Here is a 27868-nt window from a genome sequence, read left to right as displayed (position 1 = left end):
ATGCGCATGCGTGAGAGTATTTAATCTCCCCAGCGAGTTAATGTGCAACAGCTTTTGACAGTAAAGAGGGGAGAAAAGAGTTTTAAATCTGATATTAAACCGTCTCTAGGTTCCGGGTGTAAAATTGCGCCGATGCTGCCGGACTTTATTTCTTTGGTTCGCTCCAGAGTGACCTTTAGGACTTTATTTAGGTCAAAAGGTAGGCAGTGAAGCTAGTTCCGCGTTTCTCTCTCTGTTGATGGACAGCAGCGACAAGTGTCAGAAGTAATCGGGGCCATCGAGGCACCGGTGAAAAACACGTCTCTTCCTTTTCGGATACTCTTCCACACGAGTTAAGCGCTGACAACAACTGTAAGTGGCCTTTTTTTTAAAACTTTATACGCTGGCGTTTGGGAGATAGAAGGACAAGCGCGAGCAAATTCCCATTAGCTAACCAAGCTAATGGTACAGTACAGGGACAGTAGCCACCTGTTGCTCATTCGGGCTCAGCTAGCAACAGCCACGGATTAGCATTATGTCGACGCTGTTTGAAATGCGCTTCTGCGTTTAACCCATAAACCTGCTTTCGGTTGTAAATGAAAGATAGCGCAAAAAGGCCAGGGATGCCGGACAACAGCTATTGGGAATGTGTTACAGTGTGCCACAGTTGGCCTCAGCTGTCTTCAGTTACAGTACTTGTGTGGTACTGACTAGTTGGTGGTGTCAGTGGGAGTACTTGTCTATGCGGCTGTTACTGTGGCAGTCTTTTGTTCCCTGTACCACGATGAAAATGGAATTTCAGTTATATGTTCATTTTGAATTCATATTTATTTCCGTTCTACAAGAACTGAAGGGAGACATCAGGTGTTAATAATCAGACGTCACCTCAATCTCTAGGAAACATTCCTCTGCATTCCATTCACAGGCCTGTCTACTTGTTCCAACAAGCACTTAGTGCTTTTAGTGCTGCAAGAAAACAGCAATACGCCCTATAGGACAACAGGGACTGCTAGAAGAGACAAAACAAAAGGAGCTGCAACTTATTGTGTTTGTTCTAGATAGACAGCATTGTAATTAGGGTCATTCAAGTTTGTGTCCTTTGTGTGTGCAGATAGTGGTGGGTTGTTACATCTCATACGGACTTACCAAGCAGAAGAGATGGTGGCAAATTTCATCTCAATCTAAACTCTTAAAGGTGAGTATCAATGTGGAATAAGATAGAGGGATCAAGAGTGATTGTGTGTATTTGTAGTGCACTTTTTTTCGCCCAGAGCATTTCAATTTGGTGGGAAGTAGACACCCACCATAATGTGTGTAATGCAATCTTGTTTGCCTTTGTACCATCTTTGGCTGATAACAAATTGTTTATCTACAGTTGTACCATGAGAAGGAACATTTGTGGTTCAGTTTGGCTGATTATTCAGAGTAAGGTTCAAAACATTTAACATTTAACATTTGGTGGGAAGTAAGGTTATCTGAATCTTGATGATCACATTTTTATAAAAACCTTAAATCCTTTAAACCTCATCTGTAAGTGGCACACGTGATAAAAAGTTAAATAAAAAATAAATAGTTGTATTTATTTATTTTTTTTGAACATGAATAAATAGAAAACAGAAGTGTTCAAAAGAAGCCGTATTAAGGCATTGTAGGTTTGTGCATCTTATATAATCAGATGTGTGTGTGTGCCATTAACTGCAGGCTGTTGACAGTGGCTCATTGAGATCTCATTGAGGTCACTCCCAGACAAACTCCAGTTTGGCTCTTTATTTAGTGATTGCTAAGTCTGCAGAATGAAACTTGGCACAAAGCATGATTGTACTCCTCAGCTTTGCAGAGCTCTGCCCCTTTATCCGATGAGAGTTCCTAGTGAGCTAATTGGGAGCTTACACTGAACAAACAGGGTTGTATCAAATTTATGAAGTACAACACAGTGCATCTATAGCACAGTTGATTTTTAAACTGAGTTTCCACTTGTAAGAATGTGAGAGTAAAACGTACCTCTGACATTATTGTTCTTCATGCAGGCACTCAGGAGTTGTTTTTGCTTTCCTATGGTTATATGATCAGTCCCATTAGGAGCTTTATGGTTTGAAACACTGACATTACTGTAAAGGAAATTTAGCTGTCTTTTGAGATTTTAGTTACCAAACACTGAATGTCAGGTCTGCTGTTAACTTGTATGAGCTGTGTGTTTTTATTTTAATGGCAAGAAGAAATCCTGTCAGTCAGATTATCAAATGATCATGACAGCAGTGGACAGCGTTTCAGTCTTCTCTTTGGCTTTGATTTATGAGAGAGAATTTCACCTTGGATGCTACAGCTTCCAGACTAGTTAAGTCAATATTTGATACAATACACATTAATCCTTGAAAATGTAGCTCAATTAATATTGTGGGAAGTAAGAAGAATTGTTTTTATAATAAATTAAATGCATTACATATAAGTAATAGAAAGCTGTTCACTGGCTCCCATGTGCAAGTGATGAAATACAGTGGCTGGATCCTGTTACCAAACCTGAAAATCAAGCTGCCATCTTGTGGTGCAGTCTCAGCTATACTCCTCTTAATGCTGACAATGAGTCAAAACCAGACACAGACTAACTCCGAGTTACTTTTGCTCAGCGGTGGCTACTCGGTAACATAATGGCAGGACTGGGCGTGAACCTATGTGCATTTGTACATGTCCATGTGGTGTCCTGAAAGCGTCAGCATTACAATACTATTCTGGCTCTACTGCAGTGGATTCCTCCACGAAGTGGTGCATGTAAACTCTCCTGTGTTCCCCCATGCAGCTGGCTGGCACCAGCTAATTGTTGGCCTTCATAACTGCAGTTCATATTGGGCTCTGTGCGCAGATATTTGAGAAGATAACTGGGTTGCTGAACTTTGTGTTAATTATTTGTGAGTTCAAGTATGTATCAACTTCTCTCTGTTTATGGGCAGGTTGAAAAATATGAATAATAAATGGAGTAAACCATTGCATAATTGACGAGAAAATAAACACGATTTAAGCAGACCTATCATTGTTGATAAACTGAGATTTAATAGCTGTTTTGTGTGTTTAGTTATGAGTATTTTATGACATTGATATCCAGGGAGAAACATTGATAACAATGGGTGTGCTGACTGAGCTTGCAGTAACTGTAGCTCTGTACAGTTAGATTTTCTTTTAGACATCCTTCGTAAATATAGGCTATAGGTGGTGGTCTCTGTAGTTTAGAGAATTATCTGCCCAAATACAGAAGTATGTATTTCCAGCTGAAACCAGCGAGGGAGTGGGTGCATTTGTTTTTCATATCCCCGCAATAGGTAGAAGCTAAGCACATTAGTGTTTGTGGATGATTTGAAGAGGGTTAAAGACCAAACATACAGTCTGGCCTTCATGTGTTGTGTATGTATGGTGTTGACATTATATGCAATGGTCTGTCACACCAGTTGAGACTGAACTCATGCTGGCCACCCTTTAAACTTTTTGTTTTGAGGGGGAGGGTTTAAAAAAAAAAAAAAAAAAAAAAATCATGGGGATGTTGATTTGTAGTTCACAGTTCAAGTATTGGTTTAATTTTCCTACCAAGCTACAGTCTGTTTATTCTGCCGTGTACACATTGTTTAGCCTGTTGAGTCACACAGGTTGGGCTTCACTCGTAAGTTGTCAACGGACTTTGGGCATTCCAAAGGTGCACAGAGCCTGATATGACTCAGACCAATTAGAGACAGGGAAACATTTGAATAGTTAGTGTGATACTGAACTACAAATGACACAGATTTCCTGTGTTATTTCTGACACAGTTTATAGTTAAAGCTGCCTATCCATCTCTCTTCTTTTATGTCTCCTCTGTGTCAGACATTACACATCAAAAGCCCTTGACAGATGATCCCTACAAACTGCACATAGCTCAATTTATTGTAATTCTCCTGTTTTATGACTGTCTACGTTGAAGTGCTCCATATGAGTAAATTTCACAGCAGCTCAAACAGGAAGAGCTTACGGTCTTGAATTAACCTGAGCCCTAAACCAGATCTGAGATCAGACTATGTCAATTCTGGCTTAGGAAACGCTTGATAATTACAGCAAATCACAAACCTGAGACATCAAGCTAACAAGTTTGGTTACTGTGGTAACTTAGGTCAGACCATCATTGATCTCCTGGATGGAAAAAATAATGACTTTAACCCTGGTTTAAAAGTTTAGACTCCTGCACTTGACACCTGCACTATTAATAGGCTTTCTCATTAACTACAGATACTTTGCCATCACAGCATTTTCAGGCAGAGCTCCAGCCATGCAGTATAGACAATAGATAAATGTGAAATGACTGCCTTGTTGATGTCATCAGGTTGTACTTCATCACTTAATGCCTTTTTGTGTCAGACAGACATGTTCCCACCACATGTTTTTCATTGCTATCTGGTTGTCTAATGGAGGAATTAGTTTTTTTTTTTTCCTTCGCCTTTTATTCAAATAGGATTCAGGATGGATTTGTCGTTGTTGTGTGAGCACTGTTAAACACAACAGCACAGTAGCTGCAGAGCGAACATCCAATCTGGTGAAGTGCACTGAGAGTTATCAATTGGTTTACTGACCATTAATTGAGTCTGAAGTTGCTAGAATATCCTAAGTTTGTTCTTTCAAAGTTGAGTTTCCCTATCTGCTGCTTATGGATCTTGTGAAATTCTTTTTTTTTTTTTTTTTTTTTTTTTCTTTTTGGAAGGGGGTGACATTTTTGTATTAACTGTAAATGAAACTTAAATATTTAAGTTTAACTAACTTAAGATATTTGTTTAGCCTGTTTAGCCTTTTTTTTTTAAACTCTGGTTATGACTCAAATCTTTAAGCATAATCTAACATATTTGCTACATTATTAAAGTTCTGCAAGATTTATACATGTCATAATGATTCAGTTTGTTCTTGTGTTTCAGGAGCTGCTGACTGCTGATATTTGACCATCATGATGGAAAATCCTGGTAATAAAACCAAATGTACTGTTTTTCTGTTTGTGTGTTATGTAGAAACCTCTGTTACTTTACTGTATATGCTGACTGTAGTGAGACTTATGTTATCTCAACTGTAGTATCGAGAGGAAAGAAAGTGGTGAGTCAACAAGTACAGTCCCATGTTATAATTCTGTTCATAAAGGGGTTGGCCCAGGGACACAGTGAGCTGTTGACACTGCAGCTATCTGATTTGCTCTCACCCAGAGGACACACCTACAGGTTAGCAGAGCTGCTGATTCCTATCACTTCCACACGTGGTCTTGTCTTATTTCTCCACTGACGTCGATTGTTTGACAACCTCAACATATCACGAACAAACTCACATTGCTCAGAGGCACTGTGTTCTCAGGCTCACTTAGCTGCTGTTGTGCATTTCTGACATCTGTGGGAAATACCTGTGATGGCTGTGCAGCCTGAATCTAATTGTGAGTAGACCAGTTTTATTTTAAATGGTCAAATTTGAATTTACGTTTGAGCTTTGTTTTTCAGTACCTTCAAACTGCAGTCTGCTTTCATGACTGATCATATATTTCATACTACTATGAAATATGAGACAGAATTGAAAGCCAAAATATCAGTTATTGCTTTACTCGACACGAAGTTAGAACAGGGCATGACCCATGACGACTTTATAGACATTAGGCCTTTTAGGAAGAGATTAAGGTAGCTATTCATCCTTGCTTAGGCCTGTTGCCAAGTGGTAAAAATAAAATGAACTTCTCCCTCAGCCCCCTCTTTATTTAAAAAAAAAAAAATCTGAATATGGCTGCTTCACCTGGCATTCACATAATGAATTAAATGCATATAATATTGTCAGTGTATAAAAATGTCAAATACTGTGTGTAGATGATTTTAGTGCTGTCATTATGACAGTTTAAAAGTATTTCTGAATCATCAAATAGTTTTTAAATGGCCTTTTGTACTCATGTCCCTGAAAAATATCTGCCTCCATATGCTGCTTTGTGGGACGAAAGAAAAGAGGTCTCAGTATCATGATGAGTCACATGTTTGAGGTTGTCAGTTGTATTTATTTTTATATATATATATATATATATTTTTTTTTTTTTTTTTTTAATTCCCCCACCCCGTTTTCCAGGGATTTCAATTTTCCTAATTATCGGTTTAGTGCCAGAATACAAGCTCATGGTCCCGCATTCCTCAGAATTCCTCTGTCAGAGTTGTAGTGGAAATCAGACTGTAGGGGGAGCAACAGGATAGTCTGATTCTCTCTGCTTTCCTGCTTCTTCTCATTTCAACTCATTCAAGTTTCTCAAATCTGACATAACTTAGCTGACAATAGATTGCTTTTTATGAAATTTAACTAAAAATAACAATTACTGTTCTGTCCTTGAGAAAATCCATTATGAACATGTCATTACACTGCACTGTCTTACCCTTTTTAACTTTATTTAAACCAATTTTAGTCTGACCAGAGACATCCCTTTTCCTTACTTTCTAATTTTGTCTCAAACATCCCAGTAAGAGCTTATCTAAGTCCTACACACTAATTATATGTAATGAAATTATGCAGTGCTCAGATGGAAATGTTCAGGTTCAGACTGTCCAACTGTTTTGTCTGTGGGAGATGTTTCTTAGGATTAAAATGTTTGACCTTGTGCCCGATGTTTACTTGTCTCTTCAGTTTGTTACAAAAGGATTTAGGGAGTTATAGCTGAACAGTTCATTGAAATATTATCAAACTTGTCCAACTTCCAAATCAGAGGAGCTGCAAATTTTTGATGGTTACATATTATTAATTTTAATTAATAATACATTCATGTTGCATATACTACTATATGAACAAAGATTCTTGTGTAGCAAACTGTTACTTTTCATCATATTCCTAATGGCTACTTTGCTTGATGCTTTGACAGATTGCTTGTGTGTCTGTCATTACATGCCAAAGACTTGTTGCATATTGGACAAGTGAACATCTAGTTTGGTGTGTTTGTGTGTATGCTGCAGTGTGGGAGCGCTTTCTCAACCCATGAATGTTCTAATTAGAAACAGTGAGATAAAATGCAGAGAAGATAACTGTGTAGTAATAGCAAGTGCAAAGTTTATTTTTCTGTTCTGAGAACAGATCTGATGAGGTTGGAGTTTGTAGATACCATGATCTTTAATAATTTAGTACCAGAGTTGGATTAATAGGAGGTGTCTTTAACCATCTTTAATTTGCACCCTGACCCAAGGAGGTGTTGTAAAAGTGTATGTTATTGTATGAGCTAATATCAGAAACAAGTCCTATCAGTTTCTGGGTGCATTTCATAGTTTAAAAGGACAATCCACACACAGTTACCAGACACCTCTACATGTCACTTCCTGTTCTCCACCTTTGAGCTCCACCTCAGCCCGGCTCACCTTCCCCTTCTCGAGTTACTTCACTGTGCGGCGCCCGCCCCTTGCCCTTCAGGGAGTAGTGTTTTCTCAGTCTGTGAGAGGGTGCTTGCAGGGGGGCCCCCACTGCATCACAAATCCCTCAAGGCTTGATGGCTGGACGGACCAAACCTCAAAGCTTGGCTATGGTGAACTTTGCCCCTGAAAAATCTGCTCTGAGGAATGAAAGCTATGTGAGGCTGTTGGATTACCTTATTGGTGTACCTTATTTATGAAGTCAGAGCTCCAAGAAGGGAGGGACCTGTGGAGTGAGTGTGTTTGTGTTGTAAAGCAAACGAAGAAGGGAGGGAGAGATCAGGCTGGAGGGAGGGGGAGGACAAGACCATAGATACAAGACAGACTAAACGACGCAAGTGAGCAGTCAAGACAGTCTTACTTTACAGGCGCTCTGTGTTTATTTGGAGGGGAGCAAGAAGGTTTTCTTCTCCTGCAACGGGCCTTGGGAGAGGCCGGGCCCGGCAGGCCAGTGGGGACAGCAGCCGTAGCATGGGACATAGTGCTAGCAGTGAGACAGTGGCCCAGCAACCAGCCCAACACAACACGGGTGAGTCTGGGGGCAAAAGGCTCAGTCAAGTTGAAGTTCAGAGGAAACCCTTTGGTGTTGATTTTTTCCAAGATATGGAAACGACTTGTTTGAGCATGTTTGGTTTTGCATAGAATGGGCAGGTGTTTTCAAAGTGGAGAGGAGCAAGAGGGCGGCAGGCACAGACAGGTGTAGAAGAATGTGTGCAGATGGAATGTGGTGATTGTGAAATATACGACCAGACAAACTTATGTGTCTACCCACAGCCCTCCATCTCCATCTGGAAGCCTCTCTTGGGGGGGCAGGTGGGAGTTGATGGTACAAGGCACGAACTCGCACCAACTCTCCACATGTGGATCTGCTTTAATTGAAATGTCTTCACTTCTCATGTTGTGCTGTAATCGTCAGTGTACCATAAAGCCCCTGACTCCAGTTAAGCTAGTAACTGTACTGAACACTGAAAACTAGTTTTTGCTGGATCCTAGCTCAAATTTGACATTTGCACACCTACGATTTCACCTAATAACACTGCTGTGAGCTTTTGGAACCCAGTATCTGTATAATGTAGAGTGTAATTTCATCACTTTGTGTTTGTTCAACAGAAACGATGACCTGTTCACTCGCAATTTGTTGGATCAATATTTGTTTTGCATTTTACTATAGTGTTTCACTTTCCCATTACTCCTGCACAAAATGAACAAAAATCCCTTTGCCTAATTTCTTTCTGTGCATGTATTTTTTTCCTCTGGTGAGCTATTCTACATAGCCAGTGTCAACTTGTCATGTGATTGGCATGAGTCATTTGGACAGCCTTAACCAGAAGGGGGTTGCAGGGTCTCCATTGGCGCCAGCTGGTTTGTGTAGCTTTCAAGCTTTTATTAGCTTTTAGAGTTGGAGTGGCTGAACATTTACAGACTCTATTGGTATTCACTCTGAGCATTGTGAGATCCTTGACGCTCACCTCATCTGTTACGGATTTAAGTCTTTTTGATTCTGTAGAGAAAGCAGGCATCTCAGATTGTTGTCTTGTAGTGTGACACAAATTCACCACATCACAGCCAACCTACATAAGCGTTATCCCAGCACACTGTCACCCCACCCTTGCAGTTTGACACCCACTGGTGTCTGGGTTTTATGTCAGGAATAACTGTGAAGGCCAGTGCACTGTGAAAAGTTCATTGCCCCCCCATTTGCCCACATTTCAGCATTGGGTTTCACAGATACTGTACATTCAGCAGGCCCTTTCACTCCTTCTAGAATAGACAGCATAGTTTAAACATCTAATGGAGATACTTTTTTTTTTTATGAACACAATTATGTGGTTGTTTTTAGGTTGAACACCAAATAACAAGCTTATGTGTTATTGCATATAATCAGAATTTGGTAAGCAGCAAACTACTGTTTGATAAGTTAGTGGCCAATTATGCCTTAGATTTGACAAAGTAATAGTCATAAGATGACATAAGTCATAAGATGATTTCGCATGACATCTCTTTCAGACTTTTCTGTGGGTTAATTGGATGGGCGGTGGCTCCAGGAGGGGGGGGGGGGCGCCTCCTGCTCCGGCTGTGGCTGAGGGCAGTGGCTGCATGGTTGTGACATCACAAAGCTCCATAAGTCCTGTCAGCTGGTTTTAATGTTCGGTTTCTGATTACAAACTGTGAGCATCTCTCTGTGGACTGAGACCTTTAATACTTCTACATTTCAGTGTGAGCTGGGATTGGCTCCAGCACCCCCTGCAACCTGGAAATAGATAAGTGGTAGAAGATGGATGAATGAGTGAGACATTGGAGATTTGGAATGGTCACGGTCAGATGTTCTGTGACTGAGTGAATTTACTCAACCTGAATGCAGGAGGTGCTGAGTCATAATGAAAAGTTTATGTACATTTGTTGACCTGCAGAAAATAATCAACTATTCTGATAATCAGTTGAAATATTTCCAAGTTAACAAAACAAACTTGTCTGTGGTTTTGACTTCAGTGCTAGGATTTGCTGTTTTTCATGAGTGATAGCAAAGGCAGTTTGGACCATGAAAACAGGCTGACTACTGTCTCTAGCTGTCCACTTAATGTAATGTAGTGTACAGAAACCTTTGGTTTTAGCCTTTAGCTGAGGTCTTTAAACTAAAGAGACTAAACATGAGTTGAACTCAAATGTGGATCATCCTAAAAACAATCACAAGTAGCACTTTATTTTACGATTAGTAGAAAACCAAGCACAGACTTGTCTTATTGCCTCTTTTATTTAGCATTTAGATTTCAGATGTAACTTGGCCTTCAGTTTTCTAAGAGATAATATTCCATGAAGAGAATGTTCAAGACGGATATGTCATGAACCCAAACTCAATCCTAATTTATGGAAAACTACTCATGTTGTGTCTGCATCAGCTGATATAATTTTGTAAGGCAAGCTGTACAGATTTATTTTCCCCAAACCAGCTTGATATCCTGGGTTGCGCCCCCCCCCCCCTCTTGACTCATACAGTATGTTGGCTACATTTACCTATGACCTTCAAATATCAAATTGAGGACATGGATTTTATAGTGATAAGATACTGAAATAATCTCGCTGTGACAAACCCATTACCCATTACCAATTGCTTCTCTGTAAGCAGAGACTGACAGTCTGTTATTTTGGTTGTGCTGAAAGGAAACCAGGGATCACATCATTTCGCCCTTGTCAAGCGCATTCCCTCCTGTCTTGTCTGTTTAAACCCCTTTTTATCTACATTGTTTATGTAGGTTTTCCACATGCTCTTTTTCCTTTAGGTTTATAATCCACCCCCTAAAGCCTACATTTTGTCCTACTTTGATCAGTTTAGTAGTTAGTGTAAGGATGGCTTGATACTTTAATTATGTGGTTTGAGTGTACAGTCCAGGCCAAAAGTTAGGACACACCTTCTCATTCAAATGAATAGGTGAATAGGAATAAGTGTGTCCATACTTTTGGCCTGTACTGTATTTAATTTGAATTTTAAGGAAGTAATAGGACCATAAGACCACAGAAGGTTCTTGTTATGTTATATTTACTTATTATTATTATTATTATTATTATTATTATTATTATCATTATGAATAATATGAATGTGATTGTGCTTTGTCCCCATTTATCTGTTTTACTGTCCTCCTAAGATGAACACAGATGTGTTCATTTTACTCTTAGAGACTCTAGGAACCATCATCAACCGGTTAACAGTAGTTAAGCTTCATACTGAGATAATATGAGCTCCTCATTAAGGATTTTGTATGTAGGCAGAAGGATTTTAATTTTTAACAGCGAGCAGTACAGAGACGCACACAGAAATGATTAGCCTTTCTGTTTCCTGTCACCACTTGCTGCTCCACTTTGGATGAGCTTTTTCACAGTTGTTGAGAAATCCTGATAACAATAGCAATAGAAATTGCAGTCAAATTGAAGAGGCAGATGGTTTTCGCAATCCTTTTCAGACAAAATGTTTCTTATTTTTGCAAAGCTGCACAAGAGGAAGAAATCTGTCCTATTATGTGTGACGTAAAGAATGTGGACTGATTGGAAATTACCCAATTGTAGGCCATGTATGATAATTCTCAACCTCTCAACTTTGTCTTTTTACAATAATAATTTTATAGTGAAAATTTAGCACATATTCCCATTAGAGTAGCTTTGTACATTTAATAGTGACTCAAAGGTGCAGACCAGCCCTTTCACTTAGACCAGAGGACTACTTCTTGGCTTTGTGCATGCTGCCATTTTCACAGTGTTGGGTAACTGCTGCCATATGACTTAGTGGTCTGTCACCTAGTTATTGCTGTCTTTGACTCATGGTTTTTGCCACAATCTTTTAGACGTATTAATCTGGTTTGTAAGAACAACAGCTTTTGATATTGATGGTGAACATAACAAATACAGGATACATTGTTACTTAGCACTACCATGTGAAAAATCTCTTAACTGACACCGTCTTGTAAATTATATCAGAACAGTGCTACTGTGCCCATATTTTTGCATCTGGCACTCAAGTGGCAGCTGAGTAGACAGAAAGAAAGGAATTTTGACCCGCCTTGTTTAGAGTTTTGTCCTCTTACTGTGACACATTAATGAAGCAGCAGCTTAGAGTGGATGCTGTGCCCTATGGACATGACTCAGCTGAAAACTATTGCAAAAACAATGTGTTCTTTATGTTAGCTATTGCCTTTGTACTTGCTGTAACATAAAATCAGATTGCTGAATTAAAGCAGCTGACCAGCAGATCCCTGCCACAGGCTGTGTAGTTGCAAATGCAATGTAGTAGGGGACTTGTAAGTTAAATTCAATAGTGTACTGAACTTTAAAGTTAAGCAAGGTGTATGCAGTATCATTAAAATATTGCAGGTTTTATATGAAGTTGAAATCTAGACAGCTGGTTTTAAGGCTCATTTTCTGAATTCAGGCTTTGAGCATTTCTCTCCAAACTCTGCGCGCTGTGATACTTGAACTGTACTATTATAGTACTCAAAGTAATCAAAAAATTAGTGTTTTATGATAATGCCTTTTTCAACCTGTGCATATCTGACTGATGGGAGTGTGAGTGGAATGTGTGTTTGTGGCGATTTTAACTATGTGTAGTATTGGGATCAATGGGTGGAAGAAACATATTCATGAGCAATTCTCTTGTTTCTCCCTTATTGTGATCATTTAGATAATGAGGTTGACCTGCACAGCACAACAGGTGGTGGGGAAGATGGAAACTCTGGCGGGGAAACTCCCCCAACGAAACGCAAGGGCAAGTTCTCCAAAATGGGAAGGATCTTCAAACCCTGGAAATGGAGAAAAAAGAAGCCAAGTGAGAAATTCACTGAAACATCTATAGGTATGCTGGGTAGAGGGACTTATTTCATTCACTCTTTCACTCCACTATTTGTGTTCGTTACTCTACAGTTGGTTTGTTTGTTTTTCTGTGTCCTGTCAGCCTTGGAAAGAAAGATTTCCATAAGAAAAAGTCGCCAAGAGCTAATTGCAAGAGGGGTTCTAAAGGACATCCCAGAGAATGGTATGTGAAACTCAGTCTTTAATGATTTCTGTTGATGAATTAGGGCTGAACGATATAGTCAAAATTTGAACATGAACATTTTAAAATTCTGAGAAAAAACTGCCAAGAATGCCCACAGCAGATTTCTGTAATTACAAACTTCTGAAAAAAATTGTTTTCCAAGTCTGTGAATCCTTCTCCAATGAAACTATATTAAATTAAATCATTGTCAAATACAGAAAAACTGCATCTTTTGCTAATGTTATGTTTAAACTAACTTTAAACTACAAAGTAGGCTAATTATCTTATTCTCGTTTAAGTAGGTTGTAACAGGTTGTAAGTGCTTCAGCCACAATAATTAGAAGCAAAATGCTGCAAAGTTTCAGCTGACTACAGGGGGAAAAAAGTGAGCAACGTTTTTTTATATATATATTAAAAAAAAAAACAAAACAGCTTCACTGTTGCCTCATCCTAAATTATTCTCCCACTTCTAGTCCGCTCATTTAGCAGCACACTGTAACCTGAAGTTTATGTGCTCTCTGATAGTGGAACCTCTTACACACCACTGAATTATTCTCTTATCAACTATTTTGGCTGCTTTATTATAAGTTGTGGAAACTTGTTCAGTCACATTTGTATTGCGGTCAGAGGTAAAGATTAAGCACTTAACACTTACCATATCAGAGCTGAGCTTTCTACCCCTTCACATAGGCAGAATGTCTGTGGTGTACATTATGATGCACTGACATGACCTGACATGATCTGCTGTATTAGCAGCACCCTGTAAGGAATGTTTTTGAAACATCTTGTATCCCAAAATTAATACTGAATAACCCTAGCATGAATACATCTTTCATGACATTTACATCATTGTCTGTCTTCTTTGTCAGAGAGCAATGTCAACCATTCCAAACCTCCACCAGTTAAAAATGGGCATCCTCTGCCAATGGACGTGGACAGGGTGTCAGAAGCTGGGGTGCAAGTATCTCGGCGGGAGTCTGACATGAAGGTGAATGCCCTGAGGCTACCGCAAGGAGATGAACGTCGAAACAGAGCACCCTCTGATGCCTCCCGAAGTAACCGGGCACCTCTGGATGTGGACACACATGCACGTCTTTCTGTGGATGTAGACAGACGAAGCCGCCTGCCGTCAGATGTTGATAAGAGAGGAGGATCTTTACCACGAGGGCCTCCTCAAGATGATAGATACCGCAGAGATGAGAGGAGAGAAGGAAAAGATGACAGGGAAGACAGAGGTAGGAGGGATAGGGAAGATATGGAAAGAAGGGACTGGCGAGAGGAAAAGGAAAGGGATGGGGGAGTTGACCGGAGGGAAGACAGAGACATCAGAGAAAAGCGGGAATGGAGAGAAGACAGAGAGCGAAGAGATGAAAGGATAGACAGGAGGGACAGAGATGAGCGGGAACGGCGGGACAGAGATGAGCGGGAACGGCGGGACAGGGACGAGCGGGAACGGCGGGACAGGGACGAGCGGGAACGGCGGGACAGGGACGAGCGGGAACGGCGGGACCGGGACGAGCGGGAACGGCGGGACCGGGACGAGCGGGAACGGCGGGACCGGGACGAGAGGGAACGGCGGGACCGGGACGAGAGGGAACGGCGGGACCACAGAGACAAGAGGGAAGACAGGGATCGGCGACCTGAGAGGGAAAGGAGAGACCGAGATGACCGAAAAGATGACAGAGATGAAAGAGAAGATAGAGACGGACGAGAAGACAGGCAAAGGAGAGAGGACAGGGACAGGTGGGATGAATGGGCAAACAGAATTGAAAGAGAGAAACGAGATGAGCTGGAAAAGAGGGAGGAAGAGGAGAAGAAGAGAGAAAAGCCAGATGACATGCGGTCAATAGTTAGGCCTATTTCTGAGATGAACTTGCGGCCTCCGTTCCAGAAAAGCTCCTCTGAGGACACCAAGAAGACTCGCCCTGCCTCAGAGGCAGACCGGAGGAGTACGCTGCCCAGATACAGTCCATCTACAGAGTTCAGACAACGCTCAGGTAAGAGCTCCTTAAAGTTAATTTTTACTATACCTACTCACAGTGGATCATTTTGCCCATGGTATTTAAAGATGTCAAACCTTCTAGAAATGCTCATCTAAGAAGAGGAACTTTATTAGAGACATTTTAATTTGTCTGTGAAGATTCTCATTCATCCAGGTCATTGTTCTCTGTCTCAAAATTGACTCATAGGCAACTGGACTTGTATTTGTCTAAGAAGACGTTGAAGATGTGTACCCCTGGTGAGCGATGATCGTTGAGTCGTCTAAGGTTAATTTGTTAATTCTCCTGGTTACAGATGAAAGGGTGGCATTGTACCCAGGGGTACACCTGACCCTAACGACTGTCGTTCACATGTGACCACAACAATGGCCAATTGAAACCAGTACTTTTTTACCGGTACTTTTTGGTGGAAAAACACCCACAGAGACTAAATATCTGGGTCCTTCTCTACTGCCTTGGTCAGACTAGTGCGGCTAGTAGACCAACCAACATGAACTGATGAAGCCCCTTAGATAAGAGGCGAAACGTCTTCTTAGACAAATACGAGTCCAGTTGCCTACGAGTCAATTTTGAGACAGACACTTTAACTTGTAGCCTTTAATCAGGGCAATCCACCACTGAATAAAGTGGTGCTGATCAAAGTTTTCCAATTGCTTCATTAATACTATCAGGTTCTCTTTTATCGTCTGGGTTTACATCTGACACCCCAATCGTTCCTGGTCACGACAAGACTCTGTTCTGCTGCTGCACAAATTCCACTTTCTGGTTATAATTCTTGCAGTACCAATGCTTGGCGAAAATGCTCTGATGTTTCACAACATCACCTCAGATACCCTTCTTATGACATTACATTATGTCATTATTAAACACTATTACTAAACACTATTAAACACTTCCTCCCATCTAGTTTAACAATTAATCAAATTTGGCAACCCTTCTTTGGAAATGCCATGTTCTTTTCACTCAATTCTGTATAAATTGTCATGTTGACCCATTATTAAAGTGTTAACACCTTTTTAATAATTAATGTTATTAATAGCGCAGCATCTATTCCAGATGGTTTTGTGAACATCCCCTCCTGTGAATGCCATATGTCAGGGCCACCTTTATGGTGTGTTCTAAATTTGGCTCAAGAATGTAAGACTCATTTGTCATTTCACAAAGAAATATGTAAGACTTATCAAATCTTAATCTTAATTTAAGATCAAATCAAATCAGCTTGATAAGGATGCGAAGAAGTGCTAACCTTTTTATATCCAAAAAGGCCAAAGTAGGCTACAACACTCAACGTCAGTAAAAATGTAAATGCAGGGATATTGAGGTTCAATAAAAATTAAGTTTACATTTCCAATGCCAGAGATCGCTAATGGGAACAAAAATTTGAACATGCAACATGCAACTTTGTTTTTGAAGCGACTAGTGCAGTGATGTTAAGATGAGCAGTGATTTGATGATGTTAGAGCCAGTCAGTAAAGCTTGAAGGATAGGGAAGAAGATATTATTCTGACAGCAGATCCTGTATATTGAGTAGAGGTCCAGAGCAGTGAATCTTCAGGATCCTTTTCCATGAAATACCTTTTTATTTGTTGATATGAAAGAAGTCATCAGTCAGAACTAAATTTCTCTCCCTTGCCCTTAGGCTGAGTTTTCTCAGTGAATAGTTCAATTAATGTTTTGAAAAACCAGTGCATTCTGATAGTGTTGCGGGGATTATAACCTGAAACAGAAAATATTAGGCTTTGCTGCATGGATGTAAGTGACCATGAAGAAGGAATCACTGTGTAGCTTTGAGCTTTCTCCATATCTGCTGTATTTTGTTCATGTCGCTGCTGCTTGTTCTCCAAGGTTCGCACACCCCTCAGTGTTTTCACTCTGTGATTGACCCCTTTTTAGATCCCTTGTTGTGACCCCTCCTTTAAAGTAGGTCTGTGTGTGTGCGTGTTTTTGTGCTTCATTGTAGAGTCTGCTGTTGTCCACTCTGCTGCTCACCCTCATCCTACGCAAGACTCGCAGCAGAATCCTCCCCCATCTAAACAAGCTCTACTCCCCCCAAAATTCCTTACTGCTTCTTCCACCGAGTCCGACAGGAGTCCAACTCCCCCCTCCTCTTCCTCTTCATCCTCATCCTCATCCTCATCCTCTGCTCCAATAGCTGTGGCCAAGCCACCAAGAACTGTCTCCCTAATAGTGGATGATCTGCCTCGACCGGCCCCCCTTGCTTCTTCCTCAACAGACTCGGACATGCCACCCCCTGTCCCTCCACATGCCAAACAGCCTCCCGTCCCTCCACCCAAACCCAACAACCGCTACAGCAACCCTGCACCGCTTGGTGAGTTTGTCACTGTCTGCTCCTGCAGTTTTACTGCACTCATAAAATTTGCCTCACTCTATAAAAAGCTGCTTTCGTCTTTCTATTTTTCTTTGTCTTAATAGTCAAACAAGCTCTGTACGATTTTTATTTAGGAGTAGAAAACTGCACTGAAAAAGAGAAATAATGGTCTTCAATAGCGTCTCAAATACCAAGTTAGCACTTTTTCTTTTTCCTTTTGAAATTTCCCCAAGTTCGCCTTGCTCTGTATGAATCATCATATCTCACATAATGCCATTCTAATCAATGCATTCAAGTTGATTTTAAATGACAGGGCATTTGGACTTAACCTGTGACTTAAAGCTATACATAACACATTTGTCTGTATTTGATTCAGGCAACATGAATTAAAGAAAATCAACAACAGAAGCTTAACTCGGGCGACAATAGAATAAAAACCTGTGGAGCCCTTTCTATTCAATTTAATTTATCTTGGAGTACTGACATAAAACAGGGTGTTTTCTAGTCCCTGTGTTAATGAAACATTCAGATGTGCTTTGTTGTTGTTTTTTTTTTTTTTTTTTTTTTTTTTTGTTTCCCCCCCCTCCTATGGTGTTGCTGTTGTTTCTATTATGTATTGTATTTCTTTGAAATACAACAGACTGAGTGAAGTTGTAGTGTCAAGTGAAATTGTGGAACAGAATGTGTTTTTTAATTTGGTGTGAAACTAAGGAGCTAGGACGTGGCAGACAATGTTGACTACCACGCTATTTATGTTTCATGGGCCTTACTTTTGAACATGAATTTCACCCCTCCAGCCCCCACCCCAAGCCTGAAATATTCCTACAGATACAAATTTTATTCAAAATAAATCAATCAATCATTCAACATTTGTGAGGCATCCGCTCATATCTGGGTGACACAGGGATTCAAAGAGAAAGTCACTTTAGGGCTGGGAGAAAGATGATCCTTGCTAGCACAGTATGTCTTTGATGTCATGTTTTTGTGCACAGTAGTAATTATTTTCACTGGTGCTTTTTGGATCACAATTTAATAACTAAAGTTTATTTTCTACCAGGCTAAAAGCTGGCATTGTCATCGTTTCCATCAGCCTCTTGTCTCTCAACTATAAATCAACATCCACTTTTTCAAGGTCTTAGGGACGTTACTGTGATTTTTCTTGAGCCCTCTCCTAATCTCAGAGTGAGGCAAGTCTCTCACTGAGTCTGACGTTGTTATATGGGTGTTTTCCAACATGATGCTGATGTGTATATGTGGCAGCCACTGGTCTCTGGGGAGGGAGTGGGGCATGCACCGGCTTGTGTTTTTTGCAATACCGGCACTTCTCTGGAGGGCAGATAGAAACTGATTGGCTTTTATATACTTTGTCCCAGCATGCCACAGCTGCTCTTGCTTACAGCCCATCCCATTACTGTCTGTGGCATTGACACATTCCATTACAATATGTTCAGTTAACTTTCTGTATGCGTGTCAATACATTTAATTTCAGCCAACAGTCTTCAGGTGAGGATGTAAATTATTACATGACTGTGAGTGGGGAGCAACAGTGCTTTATTGTATTTCAATATTTGCATATATACATATGCTTGGCATAGGCTTCACTTTTTCTATTTTTTTTTCCCCCTTTTGATGAACATTAGATTTGTATATATTGTCAATTGTGCTTTCCCACAAGACAGGGTTACATTGAATTCCTGACTGACACAGGCCATTACTACCACTGTTAAGTGAGAGATTAAGAAGTCAGTTGATGATATATTGATGCAATTTTTTACACATGATCATGAAACTGCTCATAAGAACAATAACAAGATTTATTTACTTTCTAGTTTATTTTAAAGATGGCCAAGGCACAAACTAGCACATTTTATACTGTAAAATAAACTTTTGAGATAGCTGATGCCTTGGAAATCGGGGGAATTAACAAAAAGCTCTTTTTTTTTTTTTTTTTTTTTTTAATCTTTCAGCTTGTGCTGGGTTGTTTCCCCTCAGAAGTTATTTATCATCTAAAGTTGGACGTATGTTTCTGGAGAGTGTACAAGCTGAGAAAATCATTAGCTGAAACCTCCCTCTTTCATTCTCTCCCAACTTGGAAAGTAAACCCCCCAGCCCACCCCACCCCATCCCCAATCCCTGACATCTCCGCTCATTTTTGCCAGCTTCCTCATTGAACAGGGGCTCTAAGACCAGGCAGCCTTGTTACTGGACCACCTGGAGACGCCAAAGCGAACTTGGGCTCTACTTCTCTCTGCCCGTATCTCGGCATCACAGGGCGGGAGGGACCTGCTCAGGTACCCATCGGGGGTGCAACATCTCAACCCGTCTTAGTAAAGCCTACAGACTGGTGGTCTAAAACCTCCAGCTTCAAAGAATCTGGAATAACTTGCCTACATTTTTAACACCAATATCATTGCATGTGTTTTGCAGCCAATGGAGATAATTTCAGCTCCACTAACTTATTCTAAATGCTCCCACGAAAAACACTGCATGGAGATTGGATGTTTGTCTAATTTGCTTGAGTGCACTGAGTATGTTTATTACAGTGTGGATGTTCATTAAATACTGCTCATATACACTACTAGTCACAATGAGTGAGTCCACATTTTTGACTGGCAGTGTATGTGTGTGAAGCTCGGCTGTAAAAGGACTGTCCATTTTTTTTCTAGACTAAAACTATCATTGCATTTGTTTATTTTTATTAATAAACTAACTATACTGCAGAGTGAATGTTCGTCCTCACATTCTGCCTGCAGGTTTTTTTCTGAAGTTCTTTCTTTATGACCAAGTACTGATTATTTTTGTTGGCTGGTTTATTCACAGCTGAGCCTTCCCAGCCCGGCAGTGGCATTGTTGTTGTCCCAGCACCTGCCAAACGCTCTCCACCGACTCCACCAAAAAGGATGACCCCCGTCACCAAGCGGTTTTCCGTGGATCCTGCCCCTCCTGGTCAAGCCCCAGAGTCTGCTCCCAATGACCCTGTTACTGCCCCTGCACCAGTACACCCTGCTGTCCTTAGAGGAGATGACAGCGAGGGTAAAAAAAACGCAACAGCTCCTCAGACCATCCCCAACGCTCTGAATTCACCACCGTCCCACATTCCTCCGTCTCCTCCCAGGGTGCAGTCTCTCCAGCTGCCCGGCAGTACCTCTTCTGGCCCTGTGCCCATCCTGCAAATGGATCCGCCAAGCCCAACCACGGAGCCCCCTAACCAGCCTCCTGCAATCCCCTTGCACATCCTCATCCAGAGAGCTCTCACCAGCCCTGGCCCAGCTCTGCCCAACCCAGACGGTTCCCAGAGAGCTCACTCACTGCTGTTTGAGTCTCCCCCAGATTTCCTCATAGAGGCTGGGGGCAACTCACGGCATTCTCTTCCAGTTACCATTGAACCTCTCAGGCTGTAAGTCCTCCATGTACTTAACATTGCATGCTTATAGAACAGCACATACATAAATTACAGCAGCTTTTTCTCTTCACTGGGTGTATGAGTTAAGACAAGGGCAGGAGATTTTGTTTTAGCTTGCTGTATCATTGAATGAAGATTAATCTTTAAATTAATAATCTGATACTGGTTACATTCTCTTCCATGTATACAGTTGCTGTCTGAAAGTAAAGTGAATATTCTTCTTCTTTGAACTAGTGAAACAATGCCTTTTTAAGATATTCTGTCATGTAAAGGAGCATTTTTCATTAATTTAATTTAATTGCAGAAAGCCTTTCAAAACCACGAGCCATACAAACATGAAAGAAAACTAGGATTGACTAGGCATTCATCACCAACTGAATAGAGCTGAAGTATCAACCCACTGTGAGGTTGCCTGTTAGTTTTAAATTTCTGATATGAGACCCACTTAGTAATTTGGCTCCAAGCCATCTCAGGTTTTTGAAATCAGGAGGAGAAAATGGAGCTGAGGAGGAGTAAAGGTTGGATCTGACCAGCTCTGTACTCTGTCCTGATTTGGTGGTGCAGCCTGTCAGTCACATAGTAACTGAGCCCCTTAATTCATCCCCTGCTTTATGGTCTATTGTCAGTAAAATTAGAAGTAAAATCTAGAAGTCACATTTCAAAACAACCTCGCTTAATTTTACAATCTGTGGAGTCGCCCTCTGATGGTCATTAGATAGATTGCAAATTTAAGGCACATTGTTAGCTTCACTTAAGAGACTCAGAGTCTACATCCACCTGTATGGCAGTCTGTATTGCCTTTTATGTCTTCAGTAAACTATTCAGCAGCAGTTCCTCAGAATCTTTAAGCATTAATAGTTGACCTGATGGTTACTAGTTTGAGCACCCGGTGAGAACATCAGGGAGTTATAAGGAAGGTGTTATAGTTTGCTCTGATCCTGTGACAATGGCACATTCTGAGCCTCCTGAGCACCGTCACAGCTGCTGTGTTTATGTTTTAGGCCAGAGGACGATGATTTTGACATGGAGGAAGAGATGAGGAAGCTTCAGCCTCAGAGGCCTCCCCGCCAGCCTGAACTGGAGCCCCGCAGCAGGAGGGGTTTGGTTGGAGACCCCAGAGTCAGTGTCATCCCAGAGGGTGGAGGCCCAGGGGAAAGTGAGGAGGAGTCAGACTCTGATGGTCCCATCCCGTACAGAGATGATGATGATGACGACGACGATGACAAAGAGGGACCCCCAAGTGAGTTTTGGCTTAGAGAAGTAGTAGATATGGATTCTGAGGTGAGAAAACATCTTGATAATAACCTTTTGAGTAGCTGGACATTCACTTCCCTTATTCTCCAGTAAATATTACCCAAAGTTAAATAATTATTTAGCACTGTGCTCTTGCTCACCGCAGGCTTATAAGTCTAACACACAAAGGATGATTGATTTCTGATATATGATGTATTTGGGTAACCTGTAAGAAGAATCACTGCTGGGTTTCAGATTTGTTATGAACCTGGAGCACCCATTACTTTAGAACACAGAGAGCAGGGAGTTGAAGGCTAAGGAATGTAGAAGTATATAATGTCCTCTTGCGTTGGTTACAGTTTTTTGATGTATTTATTTGTAATATATAGCGCAGTTTCTAAAATACACAGTTAGTGCAGCATCAACCTCAGCACCACAGACAGCTAATTAACATCTACGTTAGGAAAAGCATTGTAGAAGAAAACTCATTAGCACGGACGGTATGTGTAAGTAGACATGTTGTATGTGTGTGTGACAGGTGGATTGGCAAGCCGCGTGAAGAGGAAGGACACATTGGCCCTGAAGCTTGAGAGACAGGAGAGGGATGCTCAGGAGAACCATGATGAGCATGGCATGAGCTGGCACAACAAAGAGCAGTGGATGGCAGTGAGGAGCAAGATTGGCACAACACTGACACGGTAAAGGGTCCATATCACCTGACTGATACTGAGCTCCCACACAACTTCAATTTTTTTTTTTAGCTTAAGCTTTCCTAATAAAACCTGTTTCATATGGGCCATATCAGACTTTGAAATGGTTCATCAACAGTGTTGTCCTTCTGCAGGCGGCTGAGTCAGAGGCCGACAGCAGAGGAGCTGGAGCAGAGGAACATTCTTCAAGGTGAGAATCTCCCTTCGTCATTTTATGCACAGGTGTTTATCTCCTCAGCAGCACAAAGTTAAACTTTTCATCATAAACTATAAATAAATCGCTAGTGGGGTTTTTAATTTTTCTTAGCCGTGTGTAATAGTTTTTTGTCCTTACACTTCACAAAATGCATATTAGGCTGATTTGAATAATGGATTATTTCATGGACTAGATAGTGAAAGTTAGGTTTTGGAGGCAAATGCATGGAGCTATTGATGTGTTTACTTGTTCCATCACTTTTTTTTTTTAAATGAGTCACAAAATCTCAGACATAGAGGAAAGGAATGATGGACCAGATTTATCTGCAACTAATTTCACCACTGCTAATACAGCAAATGTAGTTCAGTTTGATAACTAGTGCCTGTCACTGCTTGCACAACAAATGTTGTATTAAAAAACAAACAAACAAAAAACTGCCATTGTGTAATGGCAAATAACCTGAGATGGCTACGCAAGTACTCCACTTCTTTGATTCTTAGAACTCTCAAATCTTTTGGGACCAGGTAACTGTGGTCTCTCTCTAACAAAATTTGAGGTAATGCTTGGCTTCAATAGAAAATATTAGAGCTGCATGACCTGCTGTCAGCCAGCAGCCTCCGATGATGGGCATTTAACATGTCAAGGCATGCAGTTAAAAATTAGCTTGAGCTCATCTCATTAATAGTTAAATACTATATATACTATACTATTCACATGTAATTTCCACATCACTGCTGCTAAACCTGCCAATTTTTTTAGGCACTCCTAGATATTTAATTGCTGCAGCACAGGTTCAGATTAACTGAGAATTTGTATTTATAACCTTAACGTAGCCTTGTGAGGGCTTATTTCATCACTGGAGGAACAAGTACTGAAGAAAACTATTGCCAAGGAAAATATTAGAAATAATTAAATGTCTGTAGTTTAAAACGTGCACAGATCTATCGCTGTCTTTCCCAAAGATCTCCAGTATTCTATTGCTTTGCTTGTTAGTCCATTTCCAATCTGCAGCCTTCAGGTATCTGTGACACTTGTTAGTTACATCTGTGGAGGTTTTGTACCTGCAGCTTACATGGTTGGTTGCATGGAAGAGGCCAAACGTACTGAACATATCCAGTGAATGCCATTAAATGTTTCTTAAAAACTGGTCACCCAAATAATTCTTAACTAAAGGAATGGGTTGTATATAGAAAAATCTATATATTTTTGGTTATAAGATGGTGTGAACCACATTACAACTAAAAGGCATCAATATCCATGTAACTGTTAAGAGCAGACCAAGGGATGAGTGTGGTTAAATTCAAGTCAGATCCTAGAACCAGTTCTGAACCAAATCTGTCAGCACTTTTTGATCCAGGAGTCGTACATCCTCACTATCGCTTGCTTGTGCTCAAAAAACTGGGCTAAGACAATGTTTGCACCCGCACTACAACAAAGCCAGGCCTTGTGCACAGCAAGGCAGTGATTAGATTCCTGTGCAGGCAGTGTGCCAACAGCAGCTCAGATGAAGTCTAACTGACTGGCCTCAGTGTTTCCCCTCATTCATGGAATGTGTTTTCCTCCCACAGCCAAGAACGAAGCCGATCGCCGATTGGAAAGATCCGAGATCAAACGGAGGCTCACCAGAAAGGTCAGGATGCAGCAAAGTAACAGTGTTGTATATTTCACAGTATATCTTGTCATCGTTGCTATCATGAACACCTGGCTTCACTAACCCTGTTCATTCTACACCCAGCTGTCCCAGAGGCCCACAGTGGCCGAGCTGCAGGCCAGGAAGATCCTGCGTTTCCATGAGTACGTGGAGTGCACCCACGCACACGACTACGACCGGCGAGCCGATAAACCGTGGACCAAGCTCACTCCTGCTGACAAGGTGAGACTTGGCACCTCTTTTATACTTGCCAGAGCACAGCCTCTTAGCAAGAGCTTGCTTAAGCCAAACATTTCATTTGAGTAAATTTTGGGAGGATTTGCATTCCAAATAGTTTTGCTATCAAAGAAGAATCCTAGGAATGCCATAGGCACACTGCTTAACGATTGGACCAGTTTTACCAAGAGGATAGACCTGGTCTAGTCAAAATATGTTAGACAAAAATGATGGATGACATGTTGCTTCACTGGCTACATTGACATATTAAATGTGTCCTCTGTTTACATTGAGCTTAAATTTCCCTGATTCTTTACCATACAAAATCAGGGCTTTGATCACACACTTCCTTTCTTCCTTTGCACCTTGCCTTATAAAGGGATAAAGTCTTGCCCACTGAAGAGCTGTGTCTTTCCTGTCTTATTTCAGGCTGCCATTCGCAAGGAGCTCAATGAATTTAAGAGCTCAGAGATGGAGGTTCACGAAGAAAGCAGGATTTATACTCGGTCAGGCTTGTACACTGCATCAATATGTTACCTCTATATGTAAATGCCACATTTAGAAATATTTTCTTTTTTAGCATCTGGAATAACCCAACATTGACCTTTTCCCTCTCTTTCTTCCAGGTTCCATCGCCCTTAGTGGTCTGTGCAGAGCAGTGGTGCCCCCACTAGGAACATTTTTTTTTTTTTTTTTTTTTTTTTATAAACTCTGCTATCTGCAAACAAGACTCAGCTTGAAGACTCCCCATTGTCACTGAAAAACTGCCACCAAAGCAAAAAAGCTGCAGTCAGTTTAAGCATGGCTGCTTCTAAAACACTAGTTCTTACACTGTCAAATTTGGGACACAGAAGAGTTTGTTTGGCATCAGGTGCCAGGGTGGGGTTGTGACTCAGAATGAGTTGGATCAAACTGAAAGGGTAACTCCTGGAGGGTTACCACGGGGTCTCCCTCAGAGGACACCCCTCTCACAATGCCTTTACATGCCTTCATGATACAGTGTCTCTCTTCCTGGCCAAGCAGGAAGATCGTGTACATAAAAAGATGATTGTAGCACTGATCATGTCACCACTGAAGCTGTTTAAACACTGTTTATATGTGTGAGTTTGGTACTACAACTGACTACCCAGCGTTACTCCTCATATGATCTAACACGCATGTAATTTAAATGTAGACAAAATGTGAAGGACATCAGTGCAGCAGTGTCTGTCTTACTTAAACCTCAGTTGCAGCTTCTTCTGAATCAACAGTGGAGCTCTGTGACTAGGCCCTCAGAGCACTGATTTCTACCTAATGGCTTAACATCTGTGCATTTTTAATGTACTTTCCTGATCACTGAAATGATTCTCATCGAGCACATATCACTAAATTATCTTCTAATAAGGCACCTTATGCTCTTTATTGGGTGTATAGAGAAATCAAGCCTCAAATTTGTTTGTTTATACAGGAATTATTGAAGCAGGAAAATGTACATATTTTTATTTTCCTGTCTGTTTTATGATACTTTATATATGCAAGTCAATAGATGGCTGCAGTTGTATAGATCAATATGTAGATTTGAATTACTTTATATTGTGTATCTACAGTAATGCTGACATGTTTTAATTGTAAAGTCTTTCTGAAATGTTTTCCCCAGTAGAAATGGTACAAATATCTTTTTATTTTTCTTTTGATACAGAGGTCTTTGAACTATTTGCAACCACACTGTATAAATGAACAACCCACTCAGAAATTACAATAACATTGATTTTCATTTCAACATTCTGTGTTCATTCCAGCCAGTCCACTTACTATTGTTAGTCTTTGACAAAATGAATGATGTGTGAAATGTATGGCCTCCTGAAAGGACCACATGAGGGCAGTGTTATATAAAGCCACAAACCACTCACTGCCACTCCAGTGCCTAAATCCATTAATGTGGTCTTAGATAAAGTCATAATTAAAATCATTTCATCCCTCACAGACCTGGGACCTGTGATCTTCGCTGTCCTTAACTCAAAAGTCATTTGCTCCAAATAAGCGTGACTGACATCTCTCTGAGCAAACCGCATTTGTCCCCTCAACCTCCCCTGTGACGTTAATTAACACCATATTGATGTGGAGTCAGCCAATGGTGACAAGTCATCTTCCAACTATCCTTCAGATAGTAATTGAACCTCAAACGATCAATAAAGCACAGCGACGTGAGAGATTATATGTTTTAGTGTCATCACCTGCTGGAATAAAAGATGTCTCATTAGGATTATAATGACCAGCAGACCGCCCCCGCCTTCCCCAAAAAGTATTTCAGAACATTAGTCCAAACACACAGCCAGAGTCCTGCAACAGATAGCTGGACCTGTAAAGTCCTGATTTTAACATCATGGAGCCGATCAGCGATCACATGAGAAGACCGAAGAGCCTGAGACCAAATATCAACTTGAGTTGATTTTTCTTACATCCCTCACCATTCTGCAAATGGACACAGGTTTTTGTTGTTCCTCAAGCCATTCCTGAGGATTTGTTGCTGCTGAAACAGGCCATGAAGGGCTGGACTTGGTCTGAACCAGGTTTAGGTTAGTGGTCAAAGTAACATCCACATGAGTGAAGGACCCAAGGCTTCCCAGCAGAATGTTTCCCACATCGTCAGACTGTCTCCACCACTTTCCTCCCATAATGCAAATGCACCTTGGTACAGTGTTGGCTACATTAGCTCTTATTGGGTCAGCCTTTGTCCCCCATGTGTATCACTGACCCATGACCCCTGCCCCTGTCTGTGGTCGAGTGGTTTTCCATCCCTAGAACACTTCTGATCGATCCTGACGCTGAGATTCTCTGACTCAGTCATCGTCACATCACAGATTGGTTCTTATCAAAATCTCTCACAGGTGCTAGAGAATTTTTATGCTTCAACATCAACTTGAAAGTGTTTTTTGCTCATCTTGTAAGATACCTTCTTGATATGAACAACTGAGGCCGCAACTTTGCTTTCAGCGTTGACAGGAGGCACCTCAAAGAGATTATGGCAAACAAAAATAAAACTGAGCGTTAAACAGCATGTTGTAGCCAATGCCAAAATTCAAGCTGTCTTGATAAATCTTTAAAATCAATGCCAACACACCAACTCTCCTGTTGTTTGCCTTCTTGTCAGCAGAGCAGTCTCTGGAGGTACAAGTCGAGCAGCCATCAAAAAAAAAAAAAAAAAAAATCAGATGGCTTGTTTTTGATTTATACCCCTAATCTAA

General features: G+C 40.9%; 1 protein-coding gene across 4 annotated transcripts; it reads left to right on the top strand.

Annotated features, from left to right (window-relative positions):
* phactr4a (phosphatase and actin regulator 4a) lies at positions 1-27868 on the top strand. 4 transcript variants are annotated; one of them, XM_029513723.1, is made up of 16 exons: positions 1-351; positions 1091-1174; positions 4902-4946; positions 12556-12726; positions 12826-12906; positions 13776-14903; positions 16867-17235; positions 19395-19526; positions 20056-20632; positions 21640-21878; positions 22410-22569; positions 22716-22771; positions 24346-24407; positions 24513-24650; positions 25074-25150; positions 25271-27868. In XM_029513723.1, the coding sequence occupies exons 3-16, from the start codon at positions 4931-4933 to the stop codon at positions 25284-25286; spliced, it is 3222 nt and encodes a 1073-aa protein (XP_029369583.1). In that variant the 5' UTR covers positions 1-351; positions 1091-1174; positions 4902-4930; the 3' UTR covers positions 25287-27868. The 4 variants fall into 4 exon arrangements, with proteins under 4 accessions (XP_029369583.1, XP_029369582.1, XP_029369581.1 ...); XM_029513722.1 differs by lacking the exons at positions 1-351; positions 1091-1174; positions 4902-4946 and adding an exon at positions 5205-5401; XM_029513721.1 differs by lacking the exons at positions 1-351; positions 1091-1174; positions 4902-4946 and adding an exon at positions 7699-7917.

This window comes from Echeneis naucrates, chromosome 11 (assembly GCF_900963305.1).
Source record: "Echeneis naucrates chromosome 11, fEcheNa1.1, whole genome shotgun sequence".
Lineage (NCBI taxonomy): Eukaryota > Metazoa > Chordata > Actinopteri > Carangiformes > Echeneidae > Echeneis > Echeneis naucrates.
This window is presented reverse-complemented; position numbering and strand designations above follow the sequence as displayed.